We start from the raw sequence: 26,004 nt of genomic DNA, 5'->3' as shown, positions 1-26,004 counted from the left end.
ACATCAGGACAAGTCGGAGCTGGGGAACCCGGAGTGCGAGGACTAGCTCGCCCGCACGCCAACTTGATTGAGCAGCCCCAAGTACCTTGATTTCATCCAGGTGCGGAGGAGTTCCGCGCCCACGCCTCCCCATCGCCCTACCCCAAACGGGTTAACGTGATCTCCTCACCCTCCCTGGTTACACCACAAGCGCCAACACCCACTCCTCCTCTGGCCCCACCTGCATTCTCGGCTGGACACCCCAAAACCTCCACTGAATGCTGGTATCCGCGGGGCGTCAAGGGTTAATCTCCCCCTGCATGGCCCGGGTGGACCCTTCCCCCCTCCGCAGCCCCCTCGCCTCCACTCGGCGCGGCGCCTGGAGCGCCCGGCACGGGAGAGGCGGGGGCAGAGTGGGCCTGTTTCTCGGGTGGCCAATCCACCGAGCCCGCCGTGCCCCCAGAGGAGGCGCCAGCGCCGGGCCAGCGCCAAGCCGGGGCTGCCTGCTTCCCGCGGTAAAGTACAAATGCGCCCGAGCGCGGCGCCTGGCGCCCTGGGCGTGCTCAGCCTCTGCCTCGGCTGCCGCTGGCCCCGCACGCCTGGCCCTCGCTGTGCGCCCTGCGGACCCCTGCCCTCATCGCAGCCACCTCCTCCTCTCCCTCGCACTTCTTGTGCTCTCTGCCGCCGGACTGTCCTCCGCCTGCACACCCGCGTGCTCCTTCCACTTCCCTCTCTCACCTACCTGCCTGGCTTCTGGTCCCTGCTGTCCCTTCTCTGTCTCGGCGCTCGTAGGGCTCCTCGCGACTCCGCGGGAGGACCGCGTCCCGGTATCCTCATCACGTTCTCTGCCGACGCCCTGAGCCCGGGCCAGGAAGGATGTCTCCGGAGGTGAGGGTGCTGCCCTCCTTGCTGGGACTTGCGCTGCTCTGGTTCCCCCTGGACTCCCACGCTCGAGCCCGTGAGTACAGACGGTGGCTGGGCTGACAGTGAGGGATGCGCTCCGCGGGGGACATGCAAGCGAGGGCCAGGACCTGGGACCACCCCTCCCCCACCCCCACCACCCCTGACTGTCTGACGGCCATCCGGGCAGCACCTGCGCAGGCAGGGCTAGAGACTCCTTGGAGACCAGAATGGCCGGTGAGTCCGGGGCAACCAGAGGGGTGGGACGCTTGGCAGGACTTGGGAGGGGGCTGCAGCCGTGCACTAGAGGATGCTGGGGAGGGGTTTAGGGCAAGGCAGATACTACTTTCCCAGGAGCAAGTGGGGTGTGTTTGGCTGCAGGTTAAGCGGTGTGAGGAAGGCAGAATGGCTGTGAAGGGACCTTGGGAAGAAGGAAGCAAATTATGCTACCCCTGCACTGTTCTCTGATTCTCACCACACCCAGGTGAAGTGTACATTTCCCAGTGAGGAAGCTTAGGGAAGGGACTCACTCAGATGGACAGATCAAGTGAGCTATCCAAAGCCAGAACCCTCTGGGCTTAGCATGTCTGCTTTGTCCCTGCCTGGCGGGTTCTGGAAGGAACTCTGAGGGGCATCACAGGCATCCACCTCCAGATTCCCCCAGCTCTGCTGCTGCACACCTGTTGGTGGGCGGCAGGCATGGAGGGTGCGTCTCTAAGCCTCAGTTCCCTAACTTGTAAGACGGGGGTTAGAAATCCCAGGGCTGAAGGGAGGCTGGGTGCAGGGTAGCTGCAGAAGCACCCCACAGGTCACTTAACTCAGGCTTCCCACCTGGACAAAGGTGACCTCCAAGAGGTGGTGACATCTCCCAAGCCCAGGTCCTCACTGCCCCTCAGTAGACTGGCCAGTCTCCCTGAATGTCATGAGGATGGGCAACCAAACCAGAGAGTCTCCTGATGATGAGAAAGGAGCTTAGTTCAAACCCTGAGATACATGGCAGACATGATAGCCAAGAGGGGGCCACAAGTGGCAGATCTCCCATTCCCCAGCCCCCAGCCTGCTGCTGTTTCCTATGCACAATATAGATCCTCTGTCTACATCTTCCTGTTGCATGGAACTTTCTGGAGCTGGTGGTGCTGGCTTTGATCTTGGTCTTGTGTTGGCTCCCCAGGGCAAGCTGTGTGTCTGGACCTCTCTGTCTTGCCCACAGCCTGAGACAGAGAAGTCCTTGCAAGTGGGCAGTGGGAAGAGTTCAGTGTTGGGTTCCAGTTCTGGCTCCAGCCCCTGTAGTGCTGTGAATCTGTGTGAGTCATGATTTATCTGGACCTCAATTTTCTTCTCTGAGAAAGATTCCAACCGGGAACCTGAGGGCTCATGGGAAGCTGAAAGGAGGTAATGTTCTGAGTGTCTCCTCCTCCTGGAACCCTGGGGGCTTCCTCCTACCACCTGCCTGTTGTTTTTAAAGAGAAGCTGAGTGCAGGATGTCCTCCACACTTGCCACTCTTCCACTTGACACTGTGTTGCTTAGTCCTCAAGCTCTCCCCCAGAGAACCCTGCCTTTGTTGCATCTTGGAAATCAGTACAAGGTCGCTCGCATACTAGCCACACCCCTCCTTGTTGCCAGCCTTGCTTCAGGCTCAGCTCTCCTGCTACCTGTTCCTGGGGACTGGATTCCCTCCTCTTGCCTCCACTGGCCTCCTGCACTCTGCACTGGGTTCTGCCAGTGTCCACCTCTTAAACAGAAGTTCCAGCTGTGTGAGGAAGAGACCTGGAGCAGACTCATGGAGAGTTATGGTGAGGGGAACAGATGCTTAGCAGGGAGTAGATCCTGAGATGTCACAGCTGGATGAGCCTCCAAATCCATCTGCTTCTACCATGGCATCCAGATCTTTGCAGTTCAGCTGAAGCCCCAAGAAGGGGAGTGACTTGTCCCAGGTCACATAGTGAATTGTTTAAAGAACAGAGACCTGGATCCTTCTGGTTTCTTGATTTGTCCTTCAGTGGCTGTGTCACTTCCCTTCTCTGGGCCTCATTCTGTCTTGTACCAAGAACCTATGTATCTATAGGTTTAAATGTGGTCTCAAGCATGCTATGGGTGAGAAATTTCCTGCTGACTTCTTAGATGCTTTCAGAAGTGGAGCCAGCAGGGACCCTCTCTAGTCTTTGTGGAGTCATAGGAAGAGGCCAAGCCCTGCAGAGTGCTAACGTCAAGGATATGCAGACAACTATCTCCAGGTGTAGTTTGGGCCCCAACTCCAAGTCATTCTGAGTTTCAACTGTATCCATGGGCTGAGCCCTAAACTACAAGTGGGAATGCAGACAGAACCCCAGTTCCACCCCTAGGCTTGAACCCTTCCCCAAATTGGGTCCCTGACCTGGCTACTAACTGGCCTTGTCCACAGCCCAAGGCTGAGCCACATCTGGGTGTGATGTTGGCCACTCTGGGCACCCCTCCTGTCTGTGGAGCAAGGAGCTGACCTCACTCTTTGCAGGGCCCTTTCCCTTGGTCAGCACCTCTCTTCTGTGCTCCTCTCTTATTGCTTGCCTTCTTTAGATGGCTATGTCGCTGCTTTCTCTTCCTCCTCCAAAGGGAGTAATCTGCCAAGTGAAATGCTTGATCCTGACCCTTCTGCCATTTCTTCAAGGATCTTTTGACTTATGGGGATTGATGGTGGTGGACTCCTAGTCCCTGGGAGACAGGAAGGCAGTTCCGTTCAGTGTGATGTAGTGCACAGGGCATGCTGAGAATGGGCTTCAGCCCCTCGGCCATCAATCCCAAGTGTGGCCAGAGCGGGGTGCCTGTCTGTGCAGTGAAATCGTTGGAATCACGTGGATGATCATTATGGATCCGGCCACTTTAACAGCTCGCAATCTCAAGCCTCTAAGATCTACTATTCTACCCTGTCAGGATGCTCCCCTGAGGCCAGCTTAGTGGCAGTTACCTGTCTAGATGTACATCAGGCAGTAGAAGACACCTGGGCCAAGGTCTCAAGTCCAGCTTCACAGGCCCCTGTTCCCGGCTCCAAATAGGTTGTCCTGCAACGCCCACTTCCACCAGTAGAGGTCTCTGCCTCACTCACTGGCTTGCAGACTGCTAAGCCTGAGCTGGGCAACAGCTGCGCCATGCTCCAGCTGTTGCACCTGTTCCAAGGACTGGCCTCTCAAGTTCCCCCAGCCGCCAGCCCCGGCGCCGGGCACCGGGACAGGGATCTTGAATCCCTTGGACTCCCGAAGAATCCCTTGGCTAGGGTGAGGTTGGTGTCCCTGTGAGGTGTGCTGAGATCATTTGGGGTGTACTCCTATCTGTTGGCAGGGCCCCATCACAGACAGGGCTGTTTCATGGTCTTCTGCAATCCATTCCTGTGCTTGGAAGCTCTTCCTTATAAGATGTCCCAGGCAGCACAGGAGCAGTTTCTTGGCGGGTGACAGAGTTTCTCTTCCTGGTCTGATGGTTCCCTCCTCTGCCGTGCAGTTGCTGTGTGCCAGGGGTCAAGCTCAGGGAAGCACAGTCAAGTGCCTCTGCCTGGGTTGCACAGCTTGGCCACTGATTCCCATAAGAGCCCTCCCCCTTTTGGGTGCCAGAGCCCAGAGCACAGCTTGTGTCTCCGAGGGGACCAGGCTTGTTTGTGTGAAGAGAGGACTATAAATAAACGGAAAGAGTGTGGCTGTGGGGGTGTGAGGCACAAGATGTAAACCTTTTCACATTCCTGGAGCAGTCTGGCTCACCCAGTTTTACCAAGTTCCTGCAGGCTGGGAACAAGCCAGCCAGCCTCAATCCCAGACCTCACTCATTTCTCGGAGGGGGGGACCCAGGCAAGCCTTTCTCCAGCCTAGAAGTATCTTTCTGGCTGTCTCTGCTTCCACTGGAGTGAGTTTCTTTCCACGTGGCTCACTCCTACTCAACCCCTCCCGGGCCTTCATCATGATAATGGGAAAGCCTCAGTTGGGACTGTGGGACAGAGTTGGTTGGGAATAGTTGGGAAATGCTGATTTATCCATGAGGCTTCCAGAACCACTCCTCCCCCAGCCACCCCAGGCTGCTATTTGGTTTGGCAGGTGATTTGGGAGCTGAGATGGCCGGGAGCTGGAAAGGCAGGCCCGAGTCCGTTGCTGCTGAGTGGCCAGGTGTGCAGGCAGAGAGACAGGCGGCGGCTTGCCTCACCTGTAGGAAGAAAGTTCTCTTTCTGAAGAAGAGGTCTTCCTTCCAGCACTGCTGGTCTAGAACCGCTCCATTATCCATTCATTCCCTCCTGCGCCAACTCCAGGCTCTGCACTGAGTGCAGAGTTCTGTGGGCTCAGTTCTCACTCCCAAGAAAGGAGAAAAATCCATTGAACGAACACTTCTACTCCACTGGGGAGAGAATACGATAGAGGCTGGAACTCAGTCCTCCTAAAGGAGGTTGGTGGCCTTCTGGGTACCCATAGTGGGTCAAACAATGTTTGTGCCCTAACAGAAGCCTGGGTTCTGCCACCTAGCATTGCAGGAACAGAAGAAATTCCACAAGAAACAGATGATTAAGGAAGCTCAGAGTCAATGGCCAGGTCTGGGCATTTTGTCTGGGTTTTTTCTTCTACTGTTTAATTGAGCAGGTGTCAGGCACTAGGCATGCTACATGGATTATTTAATTGAATTCTGCATTAACCCTGTCAGTGGAAGTAATTATCAGACTCATTTCCAAGGGCACAGAGACCTGACAGGGTTAAATAATTGGTCTAAACTCAGGTTACTAATAAAAGCCAAGTACACGATGTGAATCCTACTGTACTAATCCTGAAGAAAGGCTACTTGGCTTCTGGGGGTTTGTGAGAGAGATGTGGACAGTGGAAGGAGGGGTGGCAGAGTGGGAGGAGAGGTAGGGAAGGCCACAGAGGACCAAGGGAACGTAGGGAAAGGGAGGCCATAACATTGATGATGAGTGGCTGCTGGAAGCTCACTGTAGTTTTTCCTGGAGCACAGGAAAGGACCATCCACAAATCCACTAAGAATTACGGTGTCTTGGGACAACCCAAGCTTAGAACCACACACAATATCATCCAGTTCTAGACGCCTTCTTTTCCAGTGACATAGAGGCTCTTTAAAAAAAAAAAAAGGCCTTTGCAAATCTTGAGCCTTAGAAACCTAGGGCTGTGGAATCTTAGCATCTTGCAGTCATGGGTTTATAAACTACCTGAGCAGAAAGCCTTTGAGAGGATCACAATTCACCCTCCCCCTTAATTTGCAAATGGAAAGCTGAGGTTTCTGGAGAAGAGCCACACCATGAACTTGCAGTTGAAGGAGCCAGCAGTCTGCCCAGCAGCCATGCACTGGGACTGGGTGCAGTGCCAGGCTTGTGGGAACCAAGGCTGCCTGGGCACTCACCTCCAGGCAGTGCCACTGCTCCTTGTGCCTCTCACCTTGGAGGGCATGGTGGGGTGGAGATTGTGGCCACACTAGGCTTCCTGCCAGGCCCCCCACATTCTCAACCTCTGCCAGGTCTACTGGTAGAGGTGGGGCTGATGGCAGTGCAGGGCTCCTGGCCTAGGAATTGGCTGAGACTCCCTTGTCTTCATGCTCCAAGCAGGCGGTGAAGTAGACGGGCTTCCAACTGGCACAGGGGGCCGAGACTTTGAGGCCGCCCTAAAGAAGGTAGGACAGGCTTTCTTCAGCAGCAGGCCTACCATGGGGGCAGTGTTGCAATCTCCCTCCTTGGTTGGGGGAGGGGACAGAGGAAGAAAGACATTATTCACTCCTTGGAGAGTTGGGCTGGCTCTGCCGGGCACCCCAGCTGGACCTGTGTTCCAGCCTTGGCTGGTGGAGAGGGAGAGATAAACATAGCTCATTTGATACGGCTGGCCAGCCAGCAGCATGCGGAGAATGGGGTCTGTGGCCCGATGCATCCCTCAGGCAGACCTCAGGGTGACAGGCCTCAGAGCCTCATCCTGGGAGACCCCACAGGGCAGAGTGAGTGGGTTCAGTGGGAGGAGCCAGACGGAGTCCATTTCTGTTGCTGATAAAACTTTTCCAGTGGTTGGCAACGGGCTCCGAGTGAGTGCCTTCCCACTCCCTGGAGTGGCTGGCCCTGCCTCCCTGCTGCGACTGCCCTAGGACTGCCTATGTTGCCGTGGTGCTTGGCCCTGGAAAGCAAGACAGCAGGAAAGACAATGTGCAGATTCTTAGGCCACACAGATCCAGGAGGAAAAGCCAGGGTTGGGAAAGTGACTCAGAGGCCAGGAGAAGCTGTGGGCTCAGGAATCAGAGAAGAACATTGCCTCGCTAAGCGTTGGTTTGCTCACAACTGAGGTCCATTTTTAGGTGTCTTTATGATTGCCACCATCATTGTCACAATAATAGCATCCAACTGCAGTTAGGAACTGAGCCTGTTAAACAGCTTCCAAGCATCATCTCATCTGGTTCAAAGAACAGTAATGTCAGTGCAGGCCTGTGGTGCAAGCGCCCTGAGCAGTAGTGGCTGAGCTGCCATGCCACAGGCCTGCACCCCACATCCCGAGTGCCTCAGTTCAAGTTCTGGCACCAATTATCATTCCAGCTTACTGCATGATGCGCACCTGGGAAGTGGCAGGTAATGGCTCTAATAATTGGAGCCTTCTCTCTCCCTCAAATAAATAGGATGCGTAACTTTTTTCTCTTTTAATTTATTTTTAATTTTAGATGATATTAACATAGTTGATCAGAGTGGGATTGATCAAGGTTTAGGGAAAAGTGGGTGTGATCATTGTTTCAAAGTTTTCTATTTCTTCTTGTTTCAGGGGGAGTGGGGAGGTAAGGGGAGAAGCCATACCCAGCCTCCCAACTGCTCCAGTACCCAGGGATAAAGAATGGCCACCCAATATCAAGCTAGGGTCCTGATGTGGCACATACACTGAGGGTTCTGCCAAAGTGATTTCAATAGCTCTGATATGTTGTCAATCTTGCCGATCCAAGGGTGAGGGAACTCTTTCAATGTTCATTGGCTGACATAATTGACCTCAGAGTCTCCATTCGCCCCGATATTTGCTATCATGGTTTGACTGGGGTAGTTGTCCAGTTTGTTCTATCCTCCTTCCTCTGGGATGGTACAGAAGCCCTCTACAGGGCGCAATGGGCTGCCATATCCTCCATGTGGATCTGGACCAGTTGTCCACTACTCCGTCTTTTCCATTGAGGAAGATCAGTTCTCACAGGTGGGCCAAGGACCCTATCCAGGTGACCCAGGCCCTGCTGGATCTGCTGCCCCAGAGGCTCATGGACCTGGCACCCACTATGCAGGTGGGCCAAGGACTCAGACTAGGTGACCTTGGTCCCACTGGACACCTACTCATTGGGGCACTTGGACTCGGGCCCCACTGCACAGGTGGGTCAAGGACCTAGACCAGGCAACTTGGTCCCTGCCAGACCCTCCATCCCTGGGGCTCACGGACCCGGCACAATACATAACATTTTTAAAAGCAATCATGTGAAGGAAAGAAGTAGTTTTCGTAAACAGAGTAGCACAGAGGAGGCATTCCATGCATGCTGGCTTTCTCTGTATTTCAATCTCATTTAATTCAACCAATCCTTTGCTGGGTGCATGGTACATGTCCTTAGATGCTGAGGGTGCTCCCCTAGCAATGAGGGCTTTGTGGGACTAACATACAGCATGGATTGCCTTGCCAGGCCCAGACATGTTCTGCCTTTTCCATGGGAAGCGATACTCCCCTGGAGAGAGCTGGCACCCCTACTTGCAGCCCCAAGGCCTGATGTACTGCCTGCGCTGTACCTGTTCTGAGGTAGGTTTCTCCAGCCCCCTGCAAGCATCAGGTACATCTGGGAGACCTACAGAGAAGCTCCCCCTGAGGGAGGGGGAACAACCTTAGCCTGCAGGGCCGGGCGTTCTGGAACCAGGTCCCCTGGAGTTGTGCTGCTGACTGTAGCTGAAGGCCCTTGTGATGAGCTGCTTCACTGCCAGTGTGACCATGTAGGAGCTGATGGCCACAGCACACCTTGCAGAGGTGTCTTGCACCCTGGGTCTCCCGTCTCTCAGCTCGTGTTCCTGCCGGCCTGTCTCTCTCTGTTTTGCTTGCCCTCTGCTTCCTTCCCACGTAGTTTTCCTGACTCTAGTGACCCCCAGAGTTGCTCTTCAAGGTTTCCCCTATGTGGACATATCACCTCACCCAGATGTATCTCTCTGCCCCCATTTTCCTGGTTGCTAATGGCAGATGCCATGGTCATCTGTGGCTATCAGTGACTGCCTCTGAGTCCCTGAGAGTGAAAACCCCTGGAAAGGCGAAGGCGGCTGTGTCTTTCTTGTCAGCTTCCGCTCCCTCCACCCAATGCCTTGTACAATCAAGCAGATGGTTTAAATGAGACCTCCCTGTCTGTGCTCTACATGCCCCAGGGAAGGGGTGAGGGAGAACGGTGGGAGGGATGGGAGAGGAGCTGGTGGCCTAAGGGGCCCAAAAACCCCTTGGCTTTTGCTTAGCTCCCTGGGGACACAGTGTGGGCAAACTTGGTTTCTGTGGTGTGGATGCCAGTGTGTGAGGAAAGCAGGTACCTACCGCTGAGCTGGAGCCAATCTCTCACTCTGCAGGGAGCCAGAAGAGGCCTCCCGGCTCCTGGGGCTGGGATATCCCCCCTCCTGCTCCCTCATCCTGGGGTATTTGCCTCTAATTCCCCTACTCTTGCCACTGCACTGGCCTCAGGTAGGGCTGGGACACAAATATAAGTGAACCACTCCCCTATCGTCCTCTTCCTCGCAATGACTGCCTCCCCATGGTTTGCTCCAGCACATCTGAGGTCTGTCGGCCTTTTCCAAAAGAACGGAGGACATACAGCCAGAGAACAAAAGGCAGGCCTCACAGAACATTCTAGAAGCAGCATCTGACCCAAATGACAGAGGCCAAACTCTATGACTCACTGTGTCTCCCGCCCCAGAGGTCTCCCACACACTCACACACAGAGCAGCCTTCACACCCCAGATATCTCCAGTACACCCCGAGTCCCTCCCGCTGCCATGGCACCCCTTCCCCTTTCACCCGGGCTGCAGGGCAGGCCTGTTACCGCGTCTCCTGCTCCCCGCACATCTACCTGGCCTCTCCGCTCCACCCCACGGGCCCCGTCGGCTCTCATCACGCGTGGTGCATGCTCGCAGCTCCGGTTCTCTGCTCCTGGGTCCTCTTGCCAGCAGACACTCGTCTTCCGGTTCGCAAGCCTCCCCTGCTCACCAGGCCTCTCCCCTGACGGCTGTTTCTAACAGAACCCGACTCCTGCTAACCCAATCACGTTGGCCTGTTTTATGGACGTCATAAATTTAGCATCCGAAATGGTCTGGGCCCTGCTTGCTGGCTGTTTTATATCCCTCTCCTGTGGCTAGGATGTAAACCCAGGAAAAACATAAACCTGGTCCGTGCGCGGCCCGGGACGGGCGTGGCGCTGGTACGCATGCGCACGCCTAGCGGCCGGGCCTGGAGGGAAGTGCACGACCCTGGCAACCCGCGCTGCGCCATCTTGGGCATTCTCACCTCATTTCACAAGATGGGGCCACAGCGTTGGACTCCAGGGTTGTTGACAAAATAGAGCAAGAGCATTTATTTATAAAATAAAGGTCCTGTTATCCACTCAACAAGCAGTGGCACAGGCCTTTCCTGAGGTCCCGCCAGGCATGCCTAGCTCTGCCTCCATCTTATTCCTCACCCAGTGGCTCCTCCAATGGCCAGAGAAATGTTTAGCTTTTCAGGTGACGCAGCCCCTGGCACTGCTTGCTGGCTTCCCTTAGAAGGGCCTGAGTAGGGCCCGGCGGCGTGGCCTAGCGGCTAAAGCCCTATCCTTGAATGCCCCGGGATCCCATATGGGCGCCGGTTCTAATCCCGGCAGCTCCACTTCCCATCCAGCTCCCTGCTTGTGGCCTGGGAAAGCAGTCGAGGACGGCCCAAAGCTTTGGGACCCTGCACCCGCGTGGGAGACCTGGAGGAGGTTCCTGGTTCCCGGCTTCGGATCGGCGCGCACCGGCCGTTGCGGCTCACTTGGGGAGTGAATCATCAGACGGAAGATCTTCCTCTCTGTCTCTCCTCCTCTCTGTATATCTGACTTTGTAATAAAGTGAATAAATCTTTTTTTTTTTTTTTTAAAAAAAGAAGGGCCTGAGTATGCCCTGCCGACATTCCTTAAGCACCATATGTGTGCTGGGCTGCAAGACGCCTCATGGCTGTCACCCCCCTCCCCCCCCCCCCGTCATCTTGCAAAGCAGTGACCTCAGGAGGGCAGGGCTGATTCTAGGGGCTTCCATGGGGCAAGAGGCTGCCTCTGGGAGAAGTGCTGCTGGCTGCATTTATGTAATAGGCTCCATCTATCTTTGCCTGTTTCATTTCCCACTGGTTCCTTCCTTCATTGAGACCCCGGAGGGCACTGATAATGCCTTGGTTTGCTCTGGGCAGGTGAGACTGTAAGCTTGTAAAGGAGGGAAGGGCAAAATGGGGGAAGACAGAGCTGGGAAGGAAAGCCCGTGCTTGAAGATGGCCCAGCTGCATTTCTGCTCCAGCTCTGTGTCTGTGTGCTAAAGCACTTGGGCCTGACCTTTCCTGGTGTACCAAATGCTTTGTCACCCCCCAACCCCCGCTTCACCTCCTGGAGGCTCATGGAGTGGGATCACAGGGCCCAGAGTCTCTTCAATGCCAGCTAGTTAGTCTCGTCTCATCCTGGTCACCAGGTGTGGCATTCCCACCTCCATCACATTGCTTGGGCCTGTGTGAAAAGATTAAAGCTAAAGAGGCGAAGGCGTACAAGGTCGGTGTCCAAGGCACTCAGGGCTTCTGTATGTATTTGTTTCTTTTCATTTTATTTTTAAAATACTTATTTATTTATATTGGAAAATCAGATATACAGAGAGGAGGAGAGACAGAGAGAAAGATCTTTCATCCATTGACTCACTCCCCAAGTGGCCACAACAGCTGGGAGCTGAGTCGATCCAAAGCTAGGAGCCAGGAGCCTCTTCCAGGTCTTCCATGTGGGTGCAGGGTCCCAAGGCTTTGGGTTGTCCTCGACTGCTTTCCCAGGCCCCAAGCAGGGAGCTGGATGGGAAGTAGGGCTGTAGGGATTAGAACTGGCACCCATATGGGATCCCGGCTCATTCAATGTGAGGACTAGGCCACCATGCCAGGTCCCTTTTTTTAAAAAAAAAACATTTAATTATTTTTATTGCAAAGGCAGATTTACAGAGAGAAGGTGAGAACAGAAAGCTCTTCTATCCACTGTTTTACTCCCCAAATGGGCCACATTAGCCAGAGCTGAGCTGATCCAAAGCCAGGAGCCAGGAGCTTCTTCTGGGTCTCCCATGTGGGTGCAGGGTCCCAAGGCCTTGGGTCATCTTCTGCTGCTTTCCCAGGCACAGTCAGGGAGCTGGATGGGAAATAGAGCAACCAGGACTCAAACTGGCATCCATATGGGATCCTGGTGCATGCAAAATGAGGACTTTAGCCACTAGGCTGCCACACAGGGCCTTTCTGTATATATTTCTGAAATGCCAGCAGGGGGACACAGCACCCAAGCAAATCAGTGGATAGGCAGGATGGGGAGGGCCACAGTAGGGTGGAGAGCAGGCAGGAGCCAGTTTTTCGGTTTTCAGTCCCAGCTTGGGCTTAGAGCAAGGACAGAAATCTACAGGCCAGGTATGGGTGGGAGGCAAGGGTGGCTGGGCAGCAGGGCTGACCCCTGTGTCCCCTTCAGGGTCCTCATGTGAACTGTTACCACCTCCGCTGCCCACCTGTCCACTGCTCCCAGACTGTGACAGATCCACAGCAGTGTTGCCCTAGGTGTGTGGGTAAGTACCCTGACATCCTTCCCAATGCTGGTTTCCTGGCAGTAAGAGAGGCTGTCTCTACCCATTAGAGGTGTCAAGACACAGGCACATTCAAGGTTGAGGTATAGCAAGCTTGTCAGTGTTAAGGAGGTATACACAGCAGGGGGAGGGACAAGGTGAAAAAGCAGCTTTTGGAGCAAGGGACATCCTAGGGCTCCTGTCTCTGGCCATAGCTAGGGGGAGCAGGCACAGTTTGGGATGCAGAAGTGGGTGGCATTGGCTAGAGGGCCAGGCCTGGGGGTCTGGTGAAGGACCCAGAGGAGTGAGTGCCTGGCCCCTGAGATTTGTGATGCCATGACTTGAAGCATCTGAAAGCTTCTAAGCCTGAGACCCCAGCCAGTGGAGGTGAGTGAGGAGAGAAGGCCTGTGAAGAAGCAGGCCAGTGAGGGACAGTCAGGAAGAGGCAAGGGAGTGATGTGGGACAATACAGTTGGCAGCAGGACCTCCTGGTTAGCCATGGAAGGCCCAGGTCAAAGCTGGGTTTAAAAGCCAAGAAGGAATGAGATGCAGAATCCTCAGGAAAAAAAAAAAAAGCAAACGCCCAGTCAATTCCAGCATGAGTCTCGTCTTCCTTCCTCTTCCTGCTGTTGTGCCCTGCAGAACCCCATACGCCCTCTGGGCTCCGTGCACCCCCGAAGTCCTGCCAGCACAACGGGACCACCTACCAACATGGCGAGATCTTCAGTGCCCATGAGCTCTTCCCTGCCCGTCTGCCCAACCAGTGTGTGCTGTGCAGCTGTACCGTAAGAGCATCCACAAGGCCTGGGTGGGGGCGGGCCACCTGTCACCAGGTTTCCACGCCCTCCCGAGGAGTGTCCTATTACAGTACTGACTGGTCCCCTGATACCAACAGCAGCCCTATAGTATTTCCTCTCAGCAGAAGGAACTTACTACCTGCTTTCTATCTTCTACCGCTTATGGCTGAGGGCCTGGCACACCCAGGGTGCCCGTGATGATTGCTGCGTGAGTGAGTGACCATGTTTCTGTCCCTGGGCACCTGCTAGCCTGCCACAGTGGCATCTGCTCTCGTTACTTCAGCTCCCGGTGACTGTGACCAGAGCTGGGCCATGGGAGGTGGCAGTGCTGACTTGACAGTATTAACAGGGAACAGAAGCAAGATGAGTGAGGCCTGGTCTGGAGAGAGTCCCCCTTTCACCTCGAGGGCTCTAGAAGACAGGTGTGTGGAAAGGGGGGCTATGAGCCTGGCAGTGTCATCCTCAGACTTAGCTCCTCCCCTGCAACTTGGCAGGGAAGCCCTGCCACCCTAACTTCCTGACTACCCAGTCCTCCACCTTGTCTGGAATCTGGCTGATGTTCTGTCTAAATGAGGGAGCCACAGCCTCATGCGGGAGCTCTAACTCTTCCATGTCCCCTCATGACCCCAAGCAGGTCCCTTCTCTGTAATGAGCAGTTCTTGCAGGTCTGTATCCTCAGGTGTCTGTGCTGTGCCACACACCCCCCTTTGCTCCCACGTCATGCGGCAGGGAGGGGCTCCTTCCTAGCACCGAGTAAACACACACAGCACATGATTACATCACTAGTCCTGCACTCAGAACCATTCAGAGAAGTTATCTGAGGTCCCACAGCCCGCAGGTGGTGGGGCTGGAGTGCAGACCTGGGGCTGCTTGACCACAGCCCACACTCCTTCCCCTGTGTTGCAATAGGAGAGGGCTGGGAGAGAGATGGAAATGACAATGATGGGCTAGAGAGGGTGTCCTAGGGCCCCTCTAGGCCCTTGGATCTCTCTTCCTTCTTCTCATCTTCTGCCTGTGACTCACTGTCTCCTTGCCCCTTCTCAGGGACCAGGATCCTTACTTCTCAGACTCAGTGCACAGGGACTAAGGAGAGGACCCCAGATGGACCGTGCCTTACAGTTGAAAAGGAGGTTTCCTACTTCAATTCCCTGATGCTCACATCCCAGACAGGCATGCTCCCATTCAACAGATGGGAAAGTGAGGCCCAGAGGAGGAAAGTGACTTCCCGGAGGTCATGTGGACACCTCGCACCCAGAGGGTCCTTGCCCAGTGCTCTTGCCTTTTCTGACTTGGTCCTGAAGGTGAAGGGTTTGAAGGTCAAGGGTTTGAAGTCAGAGCTCTCTCCAGCCCTTGTCCCTCCTCCTCCCCTGGTCTAGTTCCCTGAGATGGCTGGTGGCTCCATGCCAGGCCCTGCTCTTTTGTAGGTAGGGAGAGAATCCCGCTCACAGGTTGCTGTAACTAGGGTAGGATGGGGAATGTTGGCCCTACCACCCTGGTTGTGCCACATCTCATCCAGAGCTAGGAGCACCAGGCCTGGTTAGTCCCCAGGCATGCATACGTTTTATAGGCTGGAGGGTGACTGTCAACCTTCAGGGCCTGGAGCAAGAACAGGGCAGTGCAGGGCAGGGCCTTGCCCAGGAGCTTCTGCTGCTTTCCCTTTCCCCAGGCCCAAGGGAGAACCCCCCAAAGCCATTCACTCTCAGGAAGGAGGACTCTGTAAGCCCCCAAGGCTGGCCTTCAGCAGATCTCATCTCCCAGACCATGTGCTCTATTTGGCAGGAGGGCCAGATCTACTGCGGCCTCACTACCTGCCCCGAACCAGGCTGCCCAGCTCCCCTCCCACTGCCTGACTCCTGCTGCCAGGCCTGCACAGGTGAGTCTGTCCCTGGCACCTCCAGTGCCCACCCTGCTCTCCTCCAGGTCTGTGAGAGCCAGAGCAGCTCCAGGGGGAGCCAGCAGGATATTTCTTCCTCTGCTTGGGAAAGTAGAGCCTGTGGCAGCAGATGAAGTACCACTTTTCTCTTTTCCTTCTTTTCTTGCAGTCACAGGGAGCAGGAATGAGGGTACAGAGAATGAGAGAAGTAACACAAAGCTTCTGCTTGATTAGCAGGCGCCACCCATTGCTCTACCTGGCCTTGGGTTTCTCAGAACAGTCTGGGGTGGTGGGAGTGGAGAGAATTCTGCTGTCATTTTGGACTGACCAAAGGTGTACTCCAGGGAGCTGGTTCCTGCATACCCTGTCCTGTTGTGCATGCATGTATGCATGGCAGGAGCAGGGTGGGAGAGACAGGAGATGCTGTGAGCTGGAACCTTGCAGAGGGTGCCTGAGACAACGAGTGCCTGCCATCAGATGAGGCCCAGGATCTAAAGCAGCACCTGGCTGGGCAGGGGGTGGCTATACCGGCAACTCTCATTTCCTCCCTCAGACACAGACTAGGAAGGGAAACTGGACTTGAGCAGGAGGAAGTGGTGGTTCTATTAATTGTGGCCAGGAGGTGGGCAAGGAAAGCTTCCTGGAGGTAGAATGGTCTACATGGAACATTTTCCTCCAGTGTTGATGCCTTGCAAGGCATGCTGGACCAGGAGGTGGGTATTGGCAGCTTAATCCTGGTTCTGTCTCCATGAGTTCTTCCCTCCTGTGGCCTTAGTTACATGCTTTCTGCGAGGGTGACCCTGGAATGACCAGCAGTTGGTTTCACGTTTGGGCTCTTTGCAACAGAAATGTTTGGGGACAGCTGCTCTGTACAGTGTGGCAAGACCCAGGGAGAGACAAGGCTACTGGGTGGTAGGTTGGCTGCAGTAGGTTTTGTGTGCTGGTTCCCAGGGACACTGGAGCAGGAAGATAGGGTTCTGGGACCATGTGGTGTCAGCCTAGGCCTCATGGCTTCCAGAGTGACTTAGAGAAGTGGATAGCTTAGTGTCCCAGAGAGGAAACTTTTATGGGAAGACTGAATAGGATGCTCTGGCCCAGCTGGGAGGTCAGTGTGGGAAGACTGAACAGCTAGAGGGACTGCATCAGCCGGCAAGCAGAGGCTGTAGTGAGAAGCGGCAGCAAGTCTGTGCCAAGGACAAGGACCCTTCCTGCAGGGGATGGAGTGGCCTTGGGGTTGCAGCCAGTGAAGCTGAGCAGTTTAAGCCTGATGTGCCTCCCGTTGAGTCTGCAGATGGGGTGAGAGAGCAGCCTGCTGAGGAGGACACTGAAGCACACAATGGGGCGGTGAGTGCTGGCTTCCCTGCTCAGTTACTGTGGCAACCCCTGGCTCCAGCCCCTTCCAGTCTCCCATGGTGATTCCTGTCCAGGCTGATGGACCAGGCAGGGGGCAAAAAAGCTCCAGGCAGGGCAGGCGCAGGCCCCAGACCGCCACCTCTCCCTCTCTTGGACACTGCTCCTTCCAGCCTCCATCCATCCACCTCTGGGGATGCCTGGGGGAACAGTTCTGTTGGAGGGGCTCCAGACCCAGTTCCCCTGGCTGTATTCTTTGGAGTCCCCCGCCCAGCTCTCGTGCTCAGAGCAGAGAGAGGAACCAGTTCACTCCTTTCTCAGGCCCAGTGTCCTCTTGTGTTGCCTGCAGTGTACATAGCTCCACTTGCTCTACTGGATTCTGGTGGGGGCCGGAGACTGGATTCTCCTTCCCAGGGGCCTGAGCCCAGTCTCTCCCTGGCCTTCTGCTGCTCCTCACCCCTTTCCAGAAACAGGGCACCTGTCCTGCATCTGAGCTATTTCCCTGCTTCCCTCCCTCCTCTCCCCTGGAGGCAGTGTCAGCTGGGCCCTCCTGCACCTAGGTCCTAACTCACTGGGTGACTGGCAGGTCACCCTTTGGGGCTTGGACTGTTAGGTTCCTTTTTGCCTGCATGCTATTCACACTTTTCCCCCAAAAGCCTGTGGGGTGCCCAGGGCCTGGGACACTTTCCACTCTGGCAGCCCTTGTGCACTGAGTTCCAGGCCAATGGAGTCTGTATAGGGCAGGAGAGGCCAGGAGATAGCCATGGCGATGCTGGGTCAGCGAGGGACCTAAAGGGCTCTGCTTTTTGTCTCCAGCCTACCTCCTCCTCTCCCACAGGTCAGAGCTGCCTGATACTCAAACGCTGGGCTCTTACTTCCTGCAGCTGCCCTCACCACCCACCTTTGCTGTATCTGCCAGCCTTCCCGATATCTGGTCTACAGCACAGAAAATGGGCCCTGAGCTCCAAGGACCCCTTGTCTCTGGGTGGGGCCTGCTCAGGATCTTCCTGCTTGTGGGATGCTCTGAGACCCAGCCCCATGTAAATGGCCTGAGTTTTCTCAGACACAGGGACATTTCCTCACTTGCATCTGCTGTGTGCTCCTAAGCAGCGAGTTCCACACGTTTCTGATCCTGGGACCTGATGTGTCCCAGGTCAGCACCACTGCCTTCAGTAAAGGCTGGAGCTCCAAGTCATGAGGCCAGGAGTCCCCGGCCAGGCCACTCCCCGGGAAGTCTCATGGAGTCCACTCCATAGGCCTCTCTCTGCTGGGCCACCAGCCCTTCCACATTCACTCAGCGGTCTTTACACCCTTCCCTTTTGCAGAGACATTCTCAGGATCCTTGTGTGGGGGACAGCATGAGAAAGAGGGCTCTGGGCACTCCGGCCCCCACAGGCCTCAGCCCCCCTTTGGGCTTCATCCCTCGCCACTTCCGGCCCAAAGGGACAGGCAGCACGACTGTCAAGATCGTCCTGAAGGAGAAGCATAAGAAAGGTGAAGTCCAGGCTCCCCCTCTAGCATGGGAGATGCTGAGGGGGCACCTTGATGGCTTTCTCCTGCCCCAAGTCAGTGTTCTCCAATCCTGACTTGGCTACAAGCCTGTGGACTCCTGGCATGTGGAAGGTGAAGGAGCCCTTGAAGAAATTGAGGCTGGGAGTCTTAAGACAGAGACAGTTCTGAGATGGGACCACATGTTCACTGAGCACCTGCCTCTCCTTGGAACTGGCATTTGCCCTCCAGGGGCTCATAGACTGGCTGGGTAGAGTTTTATTGCAAGGCAGTGCTGAGGGCCAGTGAAGGAAGGAGGGAGCCAGGCAGGGCAGTTGGAGGTTGGTGCTAGGGGAGGGATGGGGAGCCAAGGTCATAAGGGGTAGACTGGAGGTCTTGCTCCAGCCAGTGAAGAGGGAGGAGCCACAGGGATACCAAGTCCCAGCATGCCTTTTATGGACAGGACTGTAGGTGCAGAGAAGGCAGAGGGTCCCACTGGAACTCAGCTGCCAGGTGGTGGCAGAAGTTGACATCATCCTGTTGCCAGGCTGGGTGCTATCCTTGTTTCCTGGGGCATCCTTGAGGGCAGGCAAAGACCCTCCCCCTTTAGCAGGCTCAGCCCCAAGGATAGGGCTTGTACCTGGCCTGTACTTCCCAGGCAGTGGCAAGCCTTTCTGCCCCACCGCACCCCAGGCTCTGACCCTTCTCTCCTGCCCTCCTGGCTATAGCCTGCATGCATGGTGGGAAGACCTACTCCCACGGGGAGGTGTGGCATCCAGCCTTCCGCTCCTTCGGCCCCCTGCCCTGCATCCTATGCAGTTGTCACGATGGCCACCAGGACTGCCAGCGTGTGACTTGCCCCACCGAGTACCCCTGCCATCATCCTGAAAAAGTGGCGGGGAAGTGCTGCAAGGTCTGCCCAGGTACAGCCAGGTGCTTGGGAGAAGGGAGGGTGCCGGGGCCTCTGGCGGCTGGAGGTATCAGACTTGAGGTGCAGTCTGTCCAGGGCCCCGGGCAGCAGGAAAGGTCCTGCATACAGTCTGGGGTACTAGGGGGTTCCACGGGATCATGAAATCTCAGTATGTGTGTGTTGTCAAGAGGAGCAGTGGGTGCAGATGGGGCCTTCAGTAGCTTTTCTTCTTCCAGAGGACAAGGCAGACACTGGCCACAGCGAGGTCAGTTTCAGCAGGTGTCCCAAGATGCCAGGCCGGGTCCTCGTCCACACCTCGGTCTCGCCAAGCCCAGACAACCTGCGGCGCTTTGCCCTTGAGCATGAGGCCTCAGACCAGGTGGAGATCTACCTCTGGAGGCTGGTGAAAGGTGAGTGTTGGCCATACCCCCTCCCTGAGCTGTGACCCCCACAGGGGCCCTGACCAGGTGCTTCTGGCTGCCCATCACCGGTTGTAAGAGTTGATGGCTCCACAGGTTTCAGTTTGATTCTCTGAGGCTTCTGATGAAGCTTCTGATGAGGCTTCAGTGCCAAGGCCTCGAAGTGCTCCCTCTCCTGGGGGAAGGGATCATTGCAACTCGCAGGAGTCAGGTGGGTACCGCCAACACTGATGAAATTAGATGCTGGATGGAGGGGGATCAGGGAAGGCCAACCTCCCCAGATGGGAGGGGCTCAGCTCGTCTTTATCCCACCTTTTCCAAACCATGGAGCCTGCCACTCTAAGACAATTCGACATCACAGTGCAACTTCTCATACAGAAATGCACCTGTGTGACAGGCTGCCCCAATACCAGCTGAAGGTCAGGGCGAGTGTCCTGGATGTCGGAATTGCTGACCATTTGGTTTTATGGCACTTCTCATCAAATCATAAATTTTCCCAGGGTAGGGTGAAACAGAGAGCCACAATCCAGCTTGAAGGCTTTAATGGGTTCTTAATTCTCAGGTCACTTACCCCTACAGATGAGCTTGGCTGGGGTGTGGCAGCACATGGGAGAGGGAAGGTGATGGCAGTGATCATCCCCAAAGCGCTGTCACTGTCGCGTTTTGCCCTTGGTGGTCCAGAGAGTTAGGAGTTATTATCCCCATTTTACAGATGAGGAAACTGAGGCTCAGAGGGGTGAAGTGCCTGGCCCAAGGCCACACAGCCAGTAAGTGGAGGACGGGAGCTAGAGCCTGTGATTCGTGGCGTCAGATGCGGCCTGTTCCCTGCTCTGCTCTGCTCTGCTCTGCCCTGCCCCCATGTCGTAGGAGGATGGATGAAGAAAGTGAAGCTGTTCATCCAGGAGGAGAGAAGACTCTGCAGGGCTACCCCGGGGCAGGGGGAGCAGCCGGGATCTCAGGGACTGAGAGGGGCAGGCAGCCAGCAGGGATTTGGGGGTTCAGATCCAAGCTAAGCCAGTATGAATTCTGCCTGTTTTTTCCTAGCTGTGTGGCTTTGGACATGCCCTTCACCTCTCTGGGCCTGTACTGTGAACTGGGGGAGAAGACTTTCGGACGGTTAGATAGCTCAGCGTGGGTACAGCCCCTGACCTCTGCACATGCCAGTGCCCCCTCTCCTGCCACCCTGCAGGCTGGTTAGAGCAGCAAGGAGCAGCGGTTCAGTGATAGAAAGAACAGTGTCCTACTTTGAGCATGTGACATGGGGGTAGGACCCTGAAGGCAGCCCAGGGTTTTTGGTGCAGTAACTCTTGTGATTGCATGGAGCCTAAATATTCCATCAGTCCCTGGACAACTGCTCCAGTCGTGTATCTACTCTGGGCCTCCCTCTGTCCACCTGTCCCTAGCAGGTGCTTGGGACCATGGAAGGAGAGGGGCCCAGCCCCTGTCCTTAGGGCTCATGGCTTAGAGGCTGGGAATGAGGAAGGCTTTGATTGAGGATGGGTCTCTGTGAATCAGAGAGGCAACAGGGATGTGTTGCAGGCAGGACAGCAGTGACAGCCTCAAACCCCAGCTCTTCCTGCATGCCCCACACTCTGTGATTAGTATGTAGCAGGCACTGCATTTAATCTGCCTTGCTTATTCCTCATAAGAAACCTACGGGCCATGTGCTTAATGTCCCCATTTTGCAGGTAAGAAAACCAAGTCTGAGACATCAAATGACTCACTTTATAGTCACCCTGTTCAAACAGTGAAACAAAGAGTCATATGCAGGTCCCACAGTCCCCAGTGCTGCTTTCCCAGTGGTGACCTTATGCATTGGCTGAGGGAAGCCAAGGTGTGCCAGGATGTAGCTCATGGCCAGTCTCATCGTCAGGCCTAGCCAAAAAGGAGTGAGGTGGGTTGGGGTTAGCCTTCATTTTCCCAGCACCAGGTTCTACCATCCCGTCACTAGCAACCAACATTACTATTCATCTCCTGTCCCTTTGGGGTGCCTGTATGGGTCCCCTATCTGCCTGCCCATTCCAGTCCAAGCTTTGGGAGTCAAATGAAAGACCCCCTCTGCAGGGCTGACATCAATAGGAACACCTCTATCTCCTTACTCAGACACAGAGTGACCAGGGGGACATGGAAACCTGTGCCACAGAGGCCCCATCACAGGACCAGTGCCAGGCACCAGACCTGGGCAGCAGATTAGCCCAAGATTAAGACCCATGGAGAAAGGACCACAGGGGTCTAAATTGCAAGCCCTCTGATGGTACACAGGCCCACTCCCATTGCCAACAATGAACTGGTTCCACCCAGAGAGGGGTCAACTGCATGCTGAGCTGAGCCTGTCTTGTGTCCTGGCCCACAAGGCCAGCTGCCCTCAGCCCTGGCACAGCCCTTCAGAGGCAAGGGGCACAGCTGTGACTCTCAGCCTGGTTCTTGATTTCAGGACGAGGAGCCCAGACCTTTCCACACCTCACTGTGTGGGAACTTACCTTGTCTCACCATCCTCTCCCCGCTATTTTGTGTCCTGGGGAGCATGCCTGTTCAGAAGGACAAGATTGCATCTCATCTCGTGCTTATAGCCTGCCACTGTGATTAGCCCTGGGCCACTGGCTTGAGTGTCTTCCACATCCTGGTACTTGAGTCCCTAAGGACAGGGCTGGGCATTTCCTCTTTCCTGGCTCCTGGAAAAACCAGCTCATCCCCAAGATCAAAGTTGTTCCCACTTGGACTCTTAAGGCCAGTTTCTTGGTTTTCTTAAAGGCCTTACTGATTGCATCTGTTCTTTTTGGCCAGTGACCTTGGTGGCTAACAGCTGGTATGGCCTGTTGACCTGTGCGGTACCAGTGGCCAGCTCCCTGTGAGATGCAAATATCAGAGGATCCAGCCAACCCCTCATCCCTACCTAGGCCTGGCCCAGACTGAAGACACATAGTATTTGCCTGTCTGTCTATCCATCCAAAGATTCATTGATTCTCCATGCCCTGTAGGGCCCAGACAGGAGAGCCCTCCAGCAGATCCCAGTCTGGTAGAGGAGGCAGGAAGGGTTACAGTGATAGCATGTAAGAAACAGGCACCAAAAACTAGTGGAAGGTGAACATTAAGACTGCCTTGGGAGTGTCCCAGCTACAATCCAAAAGCTGAGGAGGAATGTGTGTGAGGCCACAGGAGAAGGCAGTGGTGGTGGAAGGTGTTGCAGCTGAAGGGCTGCATCTGCAGGGGCTCGGCCCCTTGGCTAGGGTAGGGGCACAGGTGAAGCGCTGCAGGCCAATACTTGCTAGTCTCTGGTATGCAAAGAGGGTATTATCCTCAAGTTGGGTATTATCATATGTCCTGTGCCCAGAGAAAATGCTTGAGCAGTCCATATGGGTCACTATACCTCCCTGTCCTACCTCCTCCTCCTTCCCTCTCTCCTCTCTCTGCTGTTTCCCGCTCCCGCCAGCTCTCTGCACTGTAGCAGAGGAGCAGGGTGACAGCATACCATGCTGGTGACAGGAACAGGGGAGATATCGGAAACGTTATCATCAGGATTTAGGGTCAGCTTAGAGCGGGGCGGGGGGCGGAACATGGGTGGTGGGGCGGGGAAGGAGGGGTAGAGAGGCAGCTGGGGCAGCTGCATGTGGAGATCACCCTGCTTCGCTGACTGTAAGGCTCCTGCCTGTGTCCTTGTCTCTGCTCCTCCTCCTTCCAGGAATCTTCCACTTGATCCAGATCAAGAGAGTCAGGAAGCAAGACTTCCAGAAAGAGGCACAGAACTTCCGGTTGCTCAGCAGCACCCAGGAAGGTGGGAGTTTGGGCTGAGGAATGGAGCCTGGGGAGGGAAGCTCCCAACTGCTGGTGTCGGGAGAAGGTGTGGTGGTGGTGGGGAGCTTTGGGTCACAGACGTCAGTTCCCAGAACAGGAATCCAGTGGGTGTCAGGGCCAGAGATTTCCTAACTCTGTCTGGGAGCTGGAAGCTGAAGCAGAGCTGCCTGGATCTGGTCTTGGGGTGAGGGAGATGAGGCTATAGCAGGGGAGGTCTGAGTCCCCGAAACCTGGTACTGCCACCACTTTGTTGACTGGAACATTTCTCATTGAAACTCCCCTCCGCTACCCCCCACCTATTTTCTTTCTGCTGCCCTCAGTTTGCCTCACATTACTCAGGAGGGTGGGCCCATGTGAGGCTTTGGGAGTCAGGGTGGGGAGGGGGCACAGCCACAGAACCACTGACAGGGGTCAGGAGGCCAGCCCAGCCCCCAGGCCTAGGTTGTCAGAGGATTGGTCATGTGCCAGTATCCATACTGTGGGGGCACGTATCTGGTCATGTGCTACTACCCATACCGTGGGCATGCATGCCTCCATGCCCCCAGTGGACCTTACACCTCAGCCCAGGCACTTTCTCCAGCCCTGAGCACTTGCTGCTGGCAGTTTCACACACTCACCCCTTCTTCCTCTCCTGCCTTGCCCCACACAGGCCACTGGAACATCTTCCTCGCCCAGACCCCGGAGCTGAAGGTCACAGCCAGTCCAGATAAAGCGACCAAGACTTTATAACAAAGATCTAAACAGCTGCAGATATGAGCTTTTAGCCTTCTTTTCTTTTTAATTATATATTAATAAATAAGGAGTTGCAATACCCGTAGTCCTGCCTGCTAGATTCATATCCAGTGTCCTGTGTACTTTCATGGTGAGCTGCCTGATGGGACAAACAGATCCAGGGGGCAGAGCCTGGAGCCAGAGCTTCTACCTGCAGTCTCCCCACCCAGACCCACATATGCCATAAGGCTGCTGTCCTCTACCGTGTATGCATCTGTCCCAGCCCCCAAACTACGACACCTACTGCTCCCAGGGCAGCCCAGCTTGGTGGTGCTTAGCTTGGGGGAACTAATACTTTTTCACAGATACGCCATGGCCTCTCCGCCATGTCAGCCACTCTGTGGGACGAAGACCCCATGGTTAGGGAGGAGCAGGAGGCAGGCACTTGCCTGTGGCCACAGAGCTGCTTGCTAGCAGGTCTGGACTAGGAGCCAGGTCTCCCTCTTGCTCCAGGCCAGCACTCCTTTGCCTGCTCCACATCATGGCCATTCATGTGAGCCCAAGTAACCTTACCTCCAGACTCCCCGTTGCCAACCTGGCACTGTGGCCCTAGGCAAAGGCCTCATAGCATCAGCTAAAGGACAGCACGAACAACAACCTGTGCTTCCCCCATGTAGGCATCCTTCCCTTTTCAGAGGTATTCACAGGACAGTGAATGGTGCAGGAATTACCTGTTTGCAGAGGAGCCCATGGAGGTCAATGGGGGAGAAGAGGTGAAGCAGGACCACAACCCAGACGCCTGGCCCCAGGCGGGGCTCTCACCTCTGGGACCTGGCAGCCCCAGGATTGTGATGGACAGAGGCCCATTGGCTGGATTCATGCTGCCTCCAGAGCCTTGCCCTCCAATCTAGCGTTGCTAGGGTCCAGAAAGTAAACTCGGCAGCCCCCTAGTGCCACTGTTCTGAGCAGGGCCACTGTCACGCTCTGCAAACTCCTTCTGCCAGCTCCTTCCTCGCACTTGTTTGGAGATCTCATTGAGGTCTGAGGAGCCTAGATGGAACCTCCCACCACCGTGGCCTCCTCTCCGTCCTTCCTAAAGCAGGCTTGCTCGTGTTGGGCCTGGCTTGTTCCTCACACAGGGATAATTAAAAACTGTGGTGGTGGGGGAACAGTTCTAAGCACCCCCATTGAAAGGATTAGAAGCACAGTAATCTGAAGGTTCCACCCCACCAGCTCCGAGCAGCACCACTCAGATGACTTCCCCCTAGTGCAGCCTTCCCTGACACTGTCCCCCATATGCTCTTCCCCACAATCCTGGCCCTGCCCAGACTCCTCCCCTGCTGAGGGCAGAAAGGGACATCCCTGCACAGCCTGCCTGACCCTGCAGGCCACTGCCCTCAGGGTTCCCTGACAGGCCTGACTGGACACTGTGAGGTTCTACCCCATTGCAGGGTGGAGGGGCTGAGAGCACGCCCAGGGCACCAGCTGCTTCTTTGTTTGCTTCAGGCCTTTCCGAGTGTGTGATCTTAGGGCTCAGGAGGCCAATTTTCAGGTAGCTCCATCATACCAGGGAAAGACAATGCTTCCCTTTCTGTCCTTAGAAAGCCTGGGTCTTGAGGAGGAGACAGAGGCACGGCTGCACCCGAGAGCTGAGGGGGCGATGGCAGGGTCTGTGGGGAGCACAGCCCCTCACCCAGGCTGACAGGCAATGACAAAGCGGGCTCTGCAGGGTGAGCAGGGGGAGGGCAGGTGAAGGCGTAGGAAGAGACGATACCATGGAAGATGAAAGTAGCATGGGGAGCACCACAAAGGGCTCACTAGCACTGGGTTAGCAGGTGGAGGCCAAGAGCAAAGGGAGGAGAGGCTGTGTGTCCAGATAGGGGCCCTGCAGGCCGCCCCTACCTGCTTGCAGCACAAATGAGTGCCATGACAGTGAGGCTGAGACTGGGGGAGGCTGCCATCAGAAGCCCAGGTTGGAGGAAGGCCCTGGGGAAGGCAGAACACCTGGCAGCCTGGA

The 26,004-nt window shown here is 55.6% G+C and overlaps 1 protein-coding gene across 2 annotated transcripts; it reads left to right on the top strand.

Annotated features, from left to right (window-relative positions):
* The first annotated feature begins 536 nt into the window (after window positions 1-536).
* On the top strand, window positions 537-24,027 carry CHRDL2 (chordin like 2). 2 transcript variants are annotated; one of them, XM_012928346.2, is made up of 12 exons: window positions 537-937; window positions 8,513-8,625; window positions 12,557-12,650; window positions 13,290-13,432; window positions 15,224-15,317; window positions 16,609-16,661; window positions 17,993-18,161; window positions 18,884-19,078; window positions 19,302-19,475; window positions 20,197-20,251; window positions 23,164-23,256; window positions 23,926-24,027. In XM_012928346.2, the coding sequence occupies exons 1-12, from the start codon at window positions 856-858 to the stop codon at window positions 23,984-23,986; spliced, it is 1,326 nt and encodes a 441-aa protein (XP_012783800.2). In that variant the 5' UTR covers window positions 537-855; the 3' UTR covers window positions 23,987-24,027. The 2 variants fall into 2 exon arrangements, with proteins under 2 accessions (XP_012783800.2, XP_004589949.2); XM_004589892.2 differs by lacking the exon at window positions 20,197-20,251.
* The last annotated feature ends 1,977 nt before the right edge of the window (window positions 24,028-26,004 follow it).

Source organism: Ochotona princeps, chromosome 4, assembly GCF_030435755.1.
Source record: "Ochotona princeps isolate mOchPri1 chromosome 4, mOchPri1.hap1, whole genome shotgun sequence".
Classification (NCBI taxonomy): domain Eukaryota; kingdom Metazoa; phylum Chordata; class Mammalia; order Lagomorpha; family Ochotonidae; genus Ochotona; species Ochotona princeps.
This window is presented reverse-complemented; position numbering and strand designations above follow the sequence as displayed.

Excerpts from the sequence above, each read along its gene's own strand:
- CHRDL2 (XM_012928346.2), top strand. The coding sequence starts at position 856 with ATGTCTCCGGAGGTGAGGGTGCTGCCCTCCTTGCTGGGACTTGCGCTG. Across the intron at positions 938-8,512 it reads GGACTCCCACGCTCGAGCCC|GCCCAGACATGTTCTGCCTT; the intron begins GTGAGTACAGAC and ends TTGCCTTGCCAG. Across the intron at positions 19,079-19,301 it reads GTGCTGCAAGGTCTGCCCAG|AGGACAAGGCAGACACTGGC; the intron begins GTACAGCCAGGT and ends TTCTTCTTCCAG.